General features: G+C 31.1%; 2 protein-coding genes and 1 non-coding gene across 3 annotated transcripts; 2 read left to right on the top strand and 1 right to left on the bottom strand.

The window, feature by feature from the left end:
* Positions 1-1,521: 1,521 nt before the first annotated feature.
* On the bottom strand, positions 1,522-4,048 carry LOC101260934 (uncharacterized). The gene is made up of 3 exons (XR_011221089.1): positions 3,593-4,048; positions 2,676-2,978; positions 1,522-1,834 (listed from the first exon to the last, which is right to left on the bottom strand). It is a non-coding gene; the product is annotated as an uncharacterized protein (transcript).
* A 5,717-nt stretch (positions 4,049-9,765) lies between these two features.
* Positions 9,766-11,246, top strand: LOC112941520 (uncharacterized). The gene is made up of 2 exons (XM_026031002.1): positions 9,766-9,789; positions 10,803-11,246. The coding sequence occupies exons 1-2, from the start codon at positions 9,766-9,768 to the stop codon at positions 11,244-11,246; spliced, it is 468 nt and encodes a 155-aa protein (XP_025886787.1).
* Positions 11,247-14,217: 2,971 nt separating this feature from the next.
* Positions 14,218-15,536, top strand: LOC138348458 (uncharacterized). The gene is made up of 2 exons (XM_069297655.1): positions 14,218-15,348; positions 15,485-15,536. Exons 1-2 carry the CDS (start codon positions 14,411-14,413, stop codon positions 15,534-15,536), a joined length of 990 nt encoding a protein of 329 aa, XP_069153756.1. The 5' UTR covers positions 14,218-14,410.
* Positions 15,537-15,812: the final 276 nt, after the last annotated feature.

The raw sequence follows: 15,812 nt of genomic DNA, 5'->3' as shown, positions 1-15,812 counted from the left end.
TTTATTATATTAATAAAATACATTTCTAATTAATATTTTCTTATAGAATATGTTGTTAACTGTCAACTCGAGTTAAATAATATAAAACGTAAGGAGTATATATTGATCATACTTGAAGGAAAAGAGGTTAATTTTACTCGTAAACTATTCGAAATGGTTTAGTTTATAACTCAAAATATCTCATCGTTAGTTAAGTAGCTCAAACGGCATGATGACCCTTGAAATGTTAGATTTTTAGTCACTATCGACTCTTGGTCAACTTTATCAACCAATATATTTTTCAAAGTATTACAATAATGTTTATTAATTGACACCATACAACTATACAATAAAAATCAATTAGAAGAATCATTTTTTGAAAGGTAATTACTAGGTAGATTATTAGTTTACCAATTTAGTTTGACTTGTTATTTGTTTTGTTAGTGGGACATCCAAACGCGGCATTATGATTAAATTTTAGTTTTTCAGTTATAAATATTTGGAGTTTTGTAAAAGTGACATTTTAGTTTTAAAATTATCTTGACTTGACTTTTAGCCGCCATTTATTTTATTTTATTTTTTTCCATGCCAAACTAATTTTATTTGTAAAAAAGGGGTATTTTTTCTTGGTTCTTTCTGCTTGCATTCCACTTCTTGGAATATTGGTACTTTATTTAAATCCACTCCAATTAATTAATAATTATACTTGTTGAAAATATCTTGGATTAACAGTGTTTAAATCCCTTGGTTATTCATAATTCTGATTATATTTTTTACGGTATTTGACTAAACATCTCTTTATAATAATAATATTAATGTAATTTCATAAGTGAATTCTAATTTCTAAAAAGTGTGGTGTATAGTTTTATCCTTGTCTTTGTGATGATAGATTAATAAAGTACATCGAAGTCTAGTATGAAAAAGATATACCGTAATGAAAGAATATGCTAAAAGTAAAGGAGAAGAGATTAATAGTTATAACAAATAATACTGTAAGAAAAGTAAAAAAAAAAACATGTTAGTAATAAATCGAAGAACAAGATAGTAAGAAAATAATAATAGCATATTGATAAGGAAGCTAAATAATGCTCGACTATGTGCTAATTATTTTCTATCTAATCATCAATCTCCATAACCTCTTATCTAAAATCACATAAATACTATATCATCTTACTATTTTAATTACTCGTATCTTGTGTTAATTTTATATTATTACTCCATATTAAACGGTAAAATAATTCTATAAATAGTAAAATATGACTATTTTCTATATGAAAGGACCAAAAAACAGACATTTTACTTCATTAAGAAAACTAAATTTGCTTAATATCATATATCAAAAAAAAAAAAAGGAATTCACCAATAACTTATGAATAAAAAATGCTATTATCCCAAACATCTTTCAATTTTAACCAATCTCAAATTATTATGTTATTGTATTGAAATAGTGGAATGACACTATAATTAATGGTTATAGAACGGATCCAAGTATTGAATATCAACAAATTTTGTTTAATTTACCACAATCAAATCGTAGAATTATTTTTTTAATGTAAAATAAATTTTATTATCTGGATTGAAGTCTTTGATTAATATGAATTTACGTTACATGAAAGGATGACACTATTAATTATTCTCCTCATATTTATAGAAACACATGTTTTAAATTATGCGATACAGTGATAGACATATGTACAAAATACATGTGATCAGTGATTAATTAATTATTATTTGCATATATAATAACAAATGTATAACTTGTCTGCTGTCCAGACATTAGTCTTCACACTTTACTTATCAATGATCTTAATTTCTCAGCAAGAAAATCTGTTGTTTCACAAAACTCATCATTCATCTGTTAAAAAAAAATATTAGGAGAGAAAATAAATATTATTATATATAACAAATTGAAATATATGAAACACCATGCAATTAATGTATTATGAATTATGATGTACTTCATTGACATTCACGAGTATGAGATAAATTATTTATAAATATAATATTAAGTAATTTGTTTTACGCAAATATAAAATTTCTACTAGAGATTATTGGTTTTTTTTAACCCGTAAATAGTTGATTCATTGTTACTCACCAACGAATCAAATATCAATATGAAGTTCATTCGGATAAACTGAATTTCACTATTTAAAAATATTTTCATCAAATATAAATTGACATGTAATCGAGCTATGGAAGTAGCCATTGTATTAGGGAAGACTTTCGTCTGTCTATATCGTAACCTCTAGGGTACAATCCTTCTTTGATTCTACTAACATAGGATACTTCGTACATCAAACGGATCTTTTATGTGTAATTGATAGATCAATAGTTAAATTTTGGGCATGTGCTTTCTCAACGAAAGTGACACACGATCCTTTCAATTTTTAATTTTGGTTTAAAGTTAAATGTACTTATATTCTACGCATAATATGTAAAAACTCACTTTGATTCATACCTTGTTTCTTATTAGATTCTTTGAAAAGATGAGAGATTGCTTCTACATTTAACATATGAACTCTCACTAAAACTCAAGAAATGAAATATTTTCATTTGCAATATCTATCCACTATATGCACCTATTAAGAAAAATTCAGTAAAATATATATAAAATTAATTCAAAATTAAGATGAATACGAGACTATAGAATTCATAAACATCAAATTCTATTAAATATAGTAGGAAGGAAATCAAACCTGAGCAATAACTGTGATATGCATTGAGGTGGTGCCAAATGGCATGAAATTGGTGGTCTTGATAGTTAAATGAAGTCTTTGGATCACACTTAATATTTCATCAATATTTCTTTTTTGTTGGTTTTTGTATAATAATATTGTAATGAGCAACTCTTTTTCTAAACTCTTTATTTCAACTTCTGGTAATAAATTATTCTTAGTCATCATGCCTATGGTAGATTGATGGTGATCATCTTCTTTTGCCCTTTCACCAAGTTGTCTAATGAGAGTGGCTGCTCCTTCAAGAATTGATGCCTTGTCCATCTATCATATAATAATTTAACATAGTTTCAATTAATGCGCCGATACAAAACGTTTAGAATATTATGAGCTCGAGTTTAAAACTATTTTTATGTATTTAGTGAATTTAGTAACAATACATATAGGGTTTGACTAAAATTATTATATCTGAATGAACAACTAATAATATATTGCATGCACTTGGTTAATTGAACGCCCCTCAAGAGTTTTGAAAATGATAAGGAACATCTTTTTATAGGAAGTGTAATGTCATTTTCCTCCTTGATTAAATGTTAGGTTATGAGATAATGTCAAATGAAAGGAATAATAACGAAAAGAAAGACCACATAGTTTTACGTGAAAAATATTTAAGGAAAAGAAAATTTACGGTCAGTCACTAACTCTAATTATTTCTCAATTAAAAATGATACAAATACATCAAGTGAATCACATTTATATAAATAACGAATAAAACCCTTATAACTTTAGTGTTCCTTAGATTGTTCTCAAATTATTCTACAAGTACTTTACGAACTATTATAGAATAGTTCACACAAAATCTTTATCGATCACCCTGCAACTAAATCCTTGAGTCATATACTATTATTTAAATTTTAATTAATCGAGTCAGTACGTACCTTGTTGAGGCCAGGAATGAGAGAGGCTAAGGAAACAAACAACTTAGATATCCTCTTTCTTCTCTTTCTTTCAGCCAACAAATGTTCAAGTGCTTGCTCCCCACTCCTTCTTTCTCCAAATTTTGCACCAATAATGTTATTAATATTTGAGAAACTTATAGTATTATTTGCCTCATCTTTTGGGATTGACAAAGAATTTTCAAAATTATTGTTGAAAGAAATTATACAAGCTAAAGAATTTGCCTTTTCATCTTCTTTTTCTTTATGTAGTTGTTTTCTTGATGACTCACCATTATTATGATGAGAAAAGATAAGAGCAAGATCATCCATTTTTTTGAGAGATTATTGGAGAAACTAAAGGCCAATTTGTATATTTTGTGTATCTATCATGACTTTGATTTATAGTGCTACAAAAAAGAATTTCATAAAAGGGAAGGTGCAAGTTGTTGCTTAAACGGCTATGATGTTACCCCTTAACAATATAAATATTTATAATCTAAGTAGCTATTTAATTTTAAATGTATATATATCTACTTTTAATTTGTATGAAGTGTTGACTTGACGCTCACTACAACATTTTTTTCTTTGTCCATCGTACTAAAATATGTCATGTATTTTTACCTATGTTATTTTTTCAAAAACTTAGCTGAAGTATATATTATAATACGACTTAATCTATTCGTGATTTTTTAAATTGGCACGAAATTTTACTTAGACATCTCTGCTGGGTGATGTTCATTTTAAACCTTTCATGTAGGATTTAGTTATGTCATTTTGACACTATTTTAACAATCATCCAAAAATACAAAGTGTGTGTAATACACAAGTGACGAATTAAACAAAGACACATGTCATATATGTAAAAATAATTCTAAACTAATGACTTTTAAGTAAAAAGAAAAAATAATTACTAACTTGATGACATGTGGCATTTAAAACTCAAATAATTCAAGAAACTCACTCTTGTCTTCTTCACCCCCTCTCCCCGGCGTCTTCTCCACCCTACATATCCCAACCCCAACCGCTCCTCCACCCCATTAGAGCGTCCATCCTCTTTACCCCCCACCCACCCCAACTTCAACCTGTTTTTACTGTATCGTCTTTTGAAGAAACACTTTCAGAAGATATATATATGGTATCACATTATTATTAAAGTTATGAGTTAGTGATAGAAGTAATCAAATATTAGATTAAAATGTTATATGAATATAATTAAATTTATGGTATTGGGAAATTATGCTTTAACCTAGACTTGAAATTTGGAAATATGAGAATTTATATATTAACTTAATTATAAAGTTGGATAAGCTTTTCGGTCTAAGCTAAACCTATATAACGTAAGTGTTGTTAGTGTCGGAATCTGATTCCAACTATATACTTGAATAGATTGCATTGGTTTGGAAGCTCAACGAAAGGGGAAAACACAAGTCCCGGAGTGATTGTTCGTTGATTTGAGGCAAGTGGATTTCTAAACTCTTGTTAAGCGTACGAAATTCGTGTATTTCCTTGTGTGATGTTGAGAATGATTTGGAGACTTGTTGTTTATTTGTTGGTGTTGTATTTCTTGTTGTAAATTGTGCGTGCTTTGTTATCAAATGGTTATCTCCTCCTTTTCATTTGAACATGTCATTTGCATTGTATCTGAGACATGGTTGTGGTAAGAGAATGATGTACTATTTTCGAGGGTCGTATCGCGCGCCGCGATAGATATTATATTTCGAGGGACGTATCGCACGCCGCGAAGGTTACTATTTTATCGAAGGTCGTGTCGTGCGCCGCGACAGATGCATGGACAGATATGTCCCCCATGGGTTCTGGCCTGAGAGACAGCGGGTGTGTATCGTTAGGAAAGACATGCATCACGATATTTGACATTGCATCTCATGGCATTGCACATTTTTAATATTGATGAACTTGAACATGTGTTTTGCTGATCTTGTGATTGTTTCTCTGTGAAGCTTGTGACTGTTGAATATTGAGTTGTTATTGAGAATGTGTAAACTGATAGAGTGTGGTTATTGAGTGGTGTGTTTGGTAAACTGTTAGGCTATAGCGTGGAGGTTTAGATAGGGTGTAAGGAGTACCTGTATTTTGTTCACTTAACTTGTGTTTAGAGGTTTGCTTGTTGGGTCCCGCGTGGTTTGGTACTCACCCCTTGCTTCTACAAATTTTTGTAGGTTACAAGCCCGGATTTTTGTGATACCTTCCATTCTCTTCGTTTCTGAGGCATCTTGTGGAGGATTGTGAGGTAGCTGTTTGTCATCTCAGCGAACTTTCCTACTCCAGTTTATGACTTTGTTTTACTTGAAAAACAACTTCATGTTAGACTTCTATTTTATTTCAAATTCTAATATTTACATTAGAGGCTTGTGCACGTGACAACCTGGTTTTGGGGGTTGAATTAATATGACTTGGTTTCATAATAGAAATTGTTATTGGATTGTCATTTACTTCCACATTTTGTTAGATATTGGGTTTTAGGCTGACTTGTCTTGGTGGGATAAGACGAGTGCCATTCACGTCCATTTTTGGATCGTGACATTAGACCTAAGACCTAATTTCACAAATGAAAAAGTCAAAATTTCATTAATAAGGTGATAATTTATAAAATCAATCTATTAAACTACTAGGATTTCTCTGAACATAGATATATTTGACTCTAGTTAGGAAAATAACGTTTCTAGTAGAAAAAATAAGGTTTATAAATATACATTTCAAGTTCATTAATTTCTCCTAGTCCATACTTCCAAATTCCATAGATATAATCATTTTGAGATATTTATGTTATGATGTTATTATTGTACATATTAGAAATTAAATAAGTTAAAAAATCAATTATTTTTTAAGAAAACATTTCAATTCTTTCATAACTACACCCTACTTTCCAATAAAAAGAATTTTGCTTAATTGACCTTTTTACATCGACGATTAAAAAAAAAATCTTTATCTCAAAAGTCCATAATACACAAATGGGAGATACATAATTCGAATCTATGTCATATTGTTATGCAAGTCGTTTAATTTCAAGTTAGGTGTGAAAAAATTCATAGAAAAATTAGTAGGTTGGTTATTAACAAATCATTTTACTCATCATACAAGTGTCAAATGTTCCTAGTATTTTTGAATACTATGATAATTTATTGGCAAGACGTATGACTTTAGACTTTATTTACAAATATTAAATAGGACTTCTTCTCAAGTCCATACGCGATTAATATTTAATTAGATTAATTAATTACAAACTTAAGATAATAGTAGTAATGTATAATTAGTGTAGGGTCCTAATCCAACTAAACATCCTTAGCCGCCTGCTCCCTATTCCATGCACCATTTGATACGAAACATAAAAATAAAACAAAATTATTGGTTTTTTGCTTCTACCAATAATTTACGTAACACTATTTTTTTAATAGTGCTGTATGGTTTTCAATAATTTAATTTAAAATTTTAATTTTATTGTCGATGACAAGTTTTATAGCCCTATAAAATAACGTGACATATTTAAGATTATAAAACTAAAAAAAGCTTTAGTTATTTGTCGAGCTATCATAATACAAATGGTCAGAAGTAAATTAATCTTTCGTGTATTATGACTTTATGTGTTCTGCTTGTGAAATAGAAAAAATATTGCATCGATCAATGAAGGCTAGGAACTAAATTAAATGCATCGAATGTCTTATCATGTTAACAAGATAAACGAAGTAATTGTTTTTGCCTGAATTAATCAGGAAAAAGAAAAATTATTTATTTAACTATTCATATTTACTATACTTTGAAATTTTTTACTATTAATATTATAATGCCTTATCCATCGGTGATTCTTATATTTGGCACGAAATTTCATTTAGACGTCTTAATTGGGCAATGTTCATTTTAAACCCCTCACGTAGGATTTCTGTGTTATTTTGACACTTTTCGCTGACATGATATGGTGAGTGTAATACACTTAAAGTCAGCGTGAGGAGCTTTTTTCAGGCCAAAATAATATTTTTAAAACACTGTTCATCTTCTTCCCTCCGTGTTTGTGATTATCTTATCCACAACACACCAACAACCCACACTACTGCAACATTGCCATTTATCTTATTAAAATTGAAATAATTTTTAATTTTTCAAATCTAAAAATCACAATAACCATTATCTTCTGCCCATTTTATTTCTTTAGATCCAACAATTAAAATTAATTAACTTAAGTTAAACAAATATTCAAAAATTCTAAAGAGGAGCTTTTGGGTCATTACATCTAATTGATACCCCAAAAACTTAGCATCTGGTGTGAGACAATTTTGATTTTGGGGATCCTAACATCGGTTGAGACGGATCCTACTCTGATATCATGTGAAATTAGGTCTTAGGCCTAACTAATACCTCAAAAGTTATCTCAAAGGAAGGAGGATTGTCCAAGCCTTAGAATGAGTTCACACATCTCATTAATAACCAATATGAGACTTTTGTCATTCTTTAACACCATTTTCATTTTTTTTTAAAAAAAAATATGACTATGCTCTGTCACAGCAAGTTAGGAAATAAAATAATGTAGATTATTTATTAATCATAAATTACCAAAATCGAAACTCCATCATACTCTATGACATTGCTGACGATACCCAATGAGAAATGCTTACATCAAAGTAACTAATCACTCATATTTTATGGACACAAAATAATTGTATATTAAAAGGCAAACAACATGTGCCATTGAAACTAAAATACATTTTTCTATATTTTAATATTACGTTTTTTTTTTATTTGTCAAATTATATTTTTAGATTTAATTTAATTAATTTTTAAAATTAAATTAAATTAAGTTAATCTAAAATTTTGAATATTGGAACATCATACAGACAGATATACCTTTTTCATATTGATATAATTTAAAAAATAACTTTAAAATATTCTTCTATAATTTATACTATTTAATTGAAAAATATAAATCGTAACAAATAAAAATGAACGAGTTTTATCTAATAACAGCCGCCAGCCCTCGTATAATCTGAAAGAGCACAAAAATAAATAAATACCATCAACCTTAATTAGAGGCTAAATTTACCTAATTAGCAAACAGGTCATAAATGGTTTTATTTAATTACCCCTTTCCCTTATTAGTGTAAGTTCGTTCGTCATATTTTTATGGAAAAAAAATATATAAGTACACGATTTATTTTATTAGTTTTTCAAAAAAATTTCCTATCATTCGAAGAAATTTCAAAAACCTCAACTCTTTTTATTTATGGAATTTTACACGATGTATTGGTCAGATAACTTTACGTGATATATCGATCGAATACATCACTTACGTGATGTATTGGGACGTGCGCGATGCATCGAGATGCACAAAACATATCGAGATGTTGAGGCCGGAACTCGATGTATTGAGACGTTTTGAGATGTATCCGGATTCCACCAAATTTAAGAATTTTTTGTAATTTAGAAAAAAAATAGAAATAAGATGTGATTAGCTCTTAACACTATGAAATTCGTGTGAAATTTCCTATTTTTGTTTTCCATTTTCATTTGATTTGCAATGGTTATTACATTAGATTACAAAAATACTAGCTCTATCATTGATTTTATGTTTGATGTAAATTTATGAGGTCGACTTTTATCATATTAGAAATTTTGTACATTATGACTTATGAATATATAATATAATAAGTGTAAATTAGGTATATAGCATATTATGTAGTCATATTCTCAAGTTATGGCATAATATTTTGATTTTCATTCTATAACATTTAATATATCAACTTATAGCATTTATTTAAATTAAAATATTGTTAATATTTATTCTGTAAAATTAGGATGAAAAATAAAATAAAAAAATGATTAATTAAAATTGGATAATTTCCGTGAATGTAGTTAATGTTTTTTAACTGCTAACAAAATGTGCACCTTTTAAGAGATTTTAAAATATATTAATTATAGATATGCACCTTAATTATCTCAATCCGTTTTTAATGATAATTAGTTTTGATTTTTTATCCTTAAAAAATTGTATTCTGTTATCTTCTTTCCATAAACGTGTATCATTTTTTTCCAGAAATTTATGTATATTCATATATTCGAATTCTGTCATATTTTATCGTTTTTTTTTTGGGAAAACAATTAAAATTGAAGGTTGAAAAAGTTTAGATTTGATTTGATGGAGAAATTTATGTCAATTTTAATTAAACATGGTGGCAAATGAAATTCATCAGGTTAGTTTTTTCTAATATTTTATTAATGTGTCGTATTTTTTCCCATGTTATATTGCATATGTTCAATTGATATATTTTTTTTTGTGATACATTTATTCAGTGTTTCCACTAATAAATATTTCCTAATATTAAATGTATTTTCATGTGTAATTAAAACGAAGAATGATGTTAAATGTGATTACTGGTTAAAATTAAAAAGTTTACAGTTTTTGATCAATTTGCAAATTTTTTGTTTTTGAAACAGTAGAACAATATCTGACATTTTGTATTAATAATGTATACATTTTGTATTTTAATGTATATAAATAGTGTATGAACAATATATACGAAAGTCAATTTTTATAGTAGTACGTAGATATTATTGATTTTTAATATATATATGAATTCTGTATAAATTTTGAATTAACAGTATATTAATTTTTTTATTAAATTGGATAAATTGAGTATGAAAGTGTATTTTAGTTTGTATGTAGTAGTTAATTGTGTAGTATGCAGTATGTATAAAAATTGTTTTAATTTGGTATTAATTTAAAATTTTATTATTGCATATATATGTGACTTGTATATAAATTGTGTATGATTTGTATATTAATTTTGTATAAAATGGTATTAAGTGTGTAATAAATAATGTATTAATTGTGTATTAAATTAAAATAGTGTATAAACAGTGTAGTAATTGTGTATTAAATTGTGTATGAAGTGTGTATTATTTTTGTACAAAGTGTGTGTTAAACAGTGACTTGTATATAAATTGTGTATGAAGTGTGTATTAATTATGTATGAATAAATTTATAATTTTATTATGGGATGCACTGAATGTAATTTTAATTCAAAGGTGGATTCACAAGCATAATGATGAGGCTGATAAGGCTACATCTAATCTGACAAAAAAATATGATATTTATCTAGAGAAAAGTATTACGTTGTTGTGCAATATGAGGGTATGTGTTTCACTGTATTGTATTTTTAATTCATACTAATCTGCAGCATGTATAAATTTTTTTTTTCCACAGGTGATACCTTCAACTGTTGATCTGCATGTTGTAGCTGAGAAATCAAAGAAATATATAGTAAATTTGAACACAAGGATGTGTAGTTGCGAAAGATTTCAACATTATGAGATACCGTGTGGCCATGCAATTGTTGTTCTCCGGTACAGGAAGTTACATGAAGCAGATTTCTGTTCTGCTTTTTATAGCCTCAAGAATTTCAAAGATGCTTATGTCATTTCTGTCGAGCCTATCCCGTGCGAGAGTACATGGGATATACCAAGTTATATTTCAAATCCTAAATTGATGCTGCCTGGTCCAAAAAGAGTAGCAGGAAGACCCAAACTTGAACGGTGGAAGGGGTTCGTAGATGTGAAATTCAAGAGGACAAAAAGCACATGCAGTAGATGCCATCAGGTTGGACACAATAGGAAGACTTGTTCAAATTATCCTGTACAAAAACAATGATGTCGTACTGTTAAATCTGTGTTTTTGAGGGTTTACATTGTTATAAAATGTTTTTTATTGAATAAAATTACTTTTCATACAAATGTCATAAATTGTATATACAACTGTTCATATATTAACAAATTTTAACAATAATAATTCATATAATCATATAACATTTATTCAGTTATTACATTCATAATGGGGACTACATACAAAATTTATACATTTATACAAATTCAATACTTGCATATAAAAAAATAATGTGTGTTTATGTTATACATATTAAATTATAATATGTTATAATTCATACAGTTTTCATACATTATTCATACCAGTAATATACATACAATTTGTTTACGTTTGTATTTTGAAATATATATTTTTTCAAAATACAAACAGAAACAAATTGTATGTATATTACTGGTATGAATAATGTATGCAAGAAGGTGATACACATTTATTAATGTATAATTGTATGATATAATTCATACATTTTTAATACATTATTTATACCAGTAATATAATTAATATCTGTTTCTGTTTGTATTTGAAAGTGTATAGTATTCATTGCCTCTTTTCGACATTGTACGGTTTGTTTAGCGCAAGAGTTGAAGATTTGAGTGCTAAAAATGAAGATTTGAATGCAAATATTTGAGAATTCTTGAAGAAGACTGTTAAAAGAGAAGCGATTTTAAGCGAATTTTTGGTGAAAATAAAAATTTTGGCGTGCGAAATTTGGTGAATAATTTTGATAGGCGTGCAAAGGTAATGATTTTTAAAGGATTTGGGGAAGAACAAAAATTTGGGGAATATAATTTTTTTTTAGATAACGTTTTACAGTTTTAAAAATAAAACTGTAATTGTTTTAGATATTGATAAAATCCTTATTTTGTAGTTATCTTAGAAAAGGTAACTATATAATATTTAATTTAAATTACATTAATTAAGAGTTTTGTTTAAAAAAGGTAACTTAAAATAATAAATTTAATTAACTACATTGGCTTAAATAAGGTAATTGAATAATAAATGTAATTATTTAAATAAGTTAATTATTATTTTAAAAAGTTAATGAGAATAATATATTTTTTCTTGATCTATAACTTGATAATAATATGCTATAAGTAGTTTATTATTAAAAAGTTTATTTATAACTTGATATTTAACATCTTAAATGTAACGACCCGTTTAGTCGTTTTGAGCAACAGACTTCAATTCTGGAAAAACTGGCAGAAGCGACGGACCCCACGACGGAACGTCATGGGCACGACGGATCGTCGAGGGGGTCTCGTCCCAAAATACTTAGAAAATCTGAAATTGGGTACTGAAAATCAACTCTTTGAACTTTGTGACGGAATGGCAGGACGGACCGTCACAGGTGTGACGGACCGTCACAGACCCTTGGTGGAAATTTGGGTCTCTGAACTCTGCGACGACCTGCAGGACGGACCGTCGCAGGCACGACGGCCCGTCACAGGTTGCGCAAATCCCAGGCAGAGTCGGATTTCTGGTGAAGTTTTAAGGGACGTTTTTGGACTATTCTTTCCTTAATTATAGACTTTGTGGGTTTATATTAATAACTCAAATTCTTGAGGGTTAAAAGAGGTAACCCTAAGTTAATTAGCGGGGTATTATTGCCACCTTTTATTCTTAATTATATACTAATTAGGGTAAAAGAAAGAGGGTTGAATAAGAAAAAGAAGAAAAGAACAGAAAGAGAGGGAGAAACGAACGGGAAAGAGGAGAAACGAGAAGAAGAACAAAGCTTTGGGAACTTGCTTGCTTGATTTCTAATCTTCGGTGGAGGTAGGTTATGGTTTTCATGCTTTCATAGTAAACTCTTAATAGAGAATGATATGTATTGGTAGCATTGTAAACCCTACTATATGCTTAATTGTATGTTTGCATGAATATGATTATGTGATTGTGATAAGATAAGCATGATCAAAAATATTGAATCCCAAATCTTGAAAAGAAACTTTAATATACATTATTAATGATGATGCCTTGGTATAGAAGAAGGCTTGATGAATTAAAGTAATGGGATTGAGGATGCCTTGGTATAGAGAAGGCTTGATGATTTACAGAATGATATTAGTGGATCGGAGTGTCACGTTCCGACACATAGATTTAGTGGATCGGAGTGTCACGTTCCGACACATAGATTTAGTGGATCGGAGTGTCACGTTCCGATACATGTAGGGGATCGGAGTGTCACGTTTCGACACATAGAATTAGGGGATCGGAGTGTCACGAACCGACACAAGAGGAGGAAAGATAATGAATCTTGAAAGATGTTAATATACTCAATCTAACGAACATGATTCCTAAATGAGTATGGTATTGGGGCTTGAGTCCTCATGTGTGAATTTGATGGTACTTATTGATGATTATAGTACTTGTTGTTGTTACATGTTGAGTTTTATAGTTGATTTATGATAATACTTGATATATACTGTTCCCTATTTTGAGTTGGCCGATGATATCTACTCAGTACCCGTGTTTGTACTGACCCCTACTTTTATTGTTTTCTTCTTGTTTAATTGTGGAATGCAGCAAACGTGCCGTCATCTTCGACTCAACAGTAATTCAAGCCAGTCTTCGTCACACCGGATCTTCAGGGTGAGCTAACACTTCTAGCTTGGACTGGATCTCCTCCGTCACGTCTTGATGCCTTGAACCTCCGGCACGGACTAGCTTCTTATGTATTTTTAGCTTTTAGAATACTCTTAGTTTAGTCATTTGATTGTAGATGTTCTTGTGGTGATGACTTCCAGATTCTGGGGATAATGATAAGTTTTTGAGTTATAGAAGTTGATTATTGATTTTTATTAATGAGTTTAAGTCTTCCGCATTACTTTTGTTGTTATTACATTGAAATGTTAAGGTTAGATTGGTTGGTTCACTCACATAGGAGGGTAAGTGTGGGTGCCAGTCTCGGCCCGGATTTGGGTCGTGACAAACTTGGTATCAGAGCATTAGGTTCGTTGGTCTCATCACACAAGAACAGGTCTAGTAGAGTCTTAAGGAACGGTAGGGGGACGCCTTTACTTTTCCTTGAGAGACTATAAGACTTTAGGAAAAAAATTTCACTCTTTCATTCTTTCTTTCGTGCTACTACTTGAGTCCAATTGGTATCTAGGCGATACAAATTGGTATCTGACCATCTTCACTCTCTTTCGCAGATGGTTAGAACTAGAGCAACGACTACGTCAACACCAACACCGGCCAGACAAGAAACAACTGAGCCAGCCACTAGGGCTGTGGCTCGAGGAAGAACAGCGGCGAGGGGCCGTGGAAGAGGTCGTGGGAGGACGTCCTCTAGAGGAAGAAGACGAGCACCGAGCCCATCTGGTACTAGGGCGGTGACTCCTTCACCGACTGAGGAAGTTATAAGAGAGGGGGAGGATGGGGTGAATGAACAAGTGCAAAATGAGGAAATGCCACCCCAACCTACCCCAGAGATGATCAATCAGGTTCTGACTTATCTTAGCGGGTTATCTGATCAGGGCCAGACACCCCCAGTGTTTTCTGCACCAGCACCTCAGGCTCCGGAGGTACAACATGCGGCTACTATGGCTCCCCGCATGGATATTCCATTGGAAATAGGCACGTTTCCACGTCTGACTACTGGGCCTATAATGACAAGTGATCAGCATGAACTTTTCAGTAAGTTCTTGAAATTGAAACCTCCAGTCTTCAAGGGTGCTGAATCGGAGGATGCTTATGATTTTCTGGTTGACTGTCACGAGCTACTACACAAGATGGGTATAGTAGAACGGTTTGGTGTGGAGTTTGTGACTTATCAGTTTCAAGGGAACGCCAAAATGTGGTGGCGATCCCATGTTGAGTGTCAACCGACAGAGGCACCACCTATGACTTGGGCCTCATTCTCTAGCTTGTTTATGGAGAAGTATATCCCCCGGACTTTGAGGGATAGGAAAAGGGATGAGTTCCTGAGCCTAGAGCAAGGTAGGATGTCGGTTAATGCTTATGAGGCTAAGTTCCGTGCACTGTCCAGATATGCCACTCAACTCTGTTTCAGTCCTCAAGAGCGGATTCGCCGGTTTGTGAAGGTGTTGAGGTCAGAATTGCGGATTTCGGCCTTACAGGTAGCGACAACGGCAAAATCCTTCCAAGAAGTGGTAGACTTTGTGATAGAAGTGGAAGGAGTGAAGCCAGACGACTTCACCCCAACATCGACATCAAAAAGGCTTCGAAAGGGAGGTGAGTTTAATGGTTCTTACACTAGAGGACAGGGTTCGGGAAGTTACTCAGTCCGACCAATTCAGTCTTCACTACAGACTGTAGTTGGGGACCACCTCAGACCGGTCAACACTTCTCCGAGGGGCCTAGGATTGACTCCAGAGAATGTTATGGATGTGGGGAGATTGGACATATTAGGAAAAATTGTCCCAGACAAAGTTATAGACCCCCAATAGCTAGAGGTAGAGGTGGTCATGGTAGAGGCCGTTATTCTGGAGGACGTGGTGGTCGAGGTAATGGTGGTCACCAAAACGGCCGAGGTGATGGGCAAACTGGAGCCACTACATCACAACATGGTAGGGGCAACAGACAGACGAACGA

Source organism: Solanum lycopersicum, chromosome 5 (assembly GCF_036512215.1).
Source record: "Solanum lycopersicum chromosome 5, SLM_r2.1".
Classification (NCBI taxonomy): Eukaryota; Viridiplantae; Streptophyta; class Magnoliopsida; order Solanales; family Solanaceae; genus Solanum; species Solanum lycopersicum.
The sequence above is the reverse complement of the archived record's forward strand: the minus strand, read 5'-3'. Positions and strand labels throughout refer to the sequence as shown.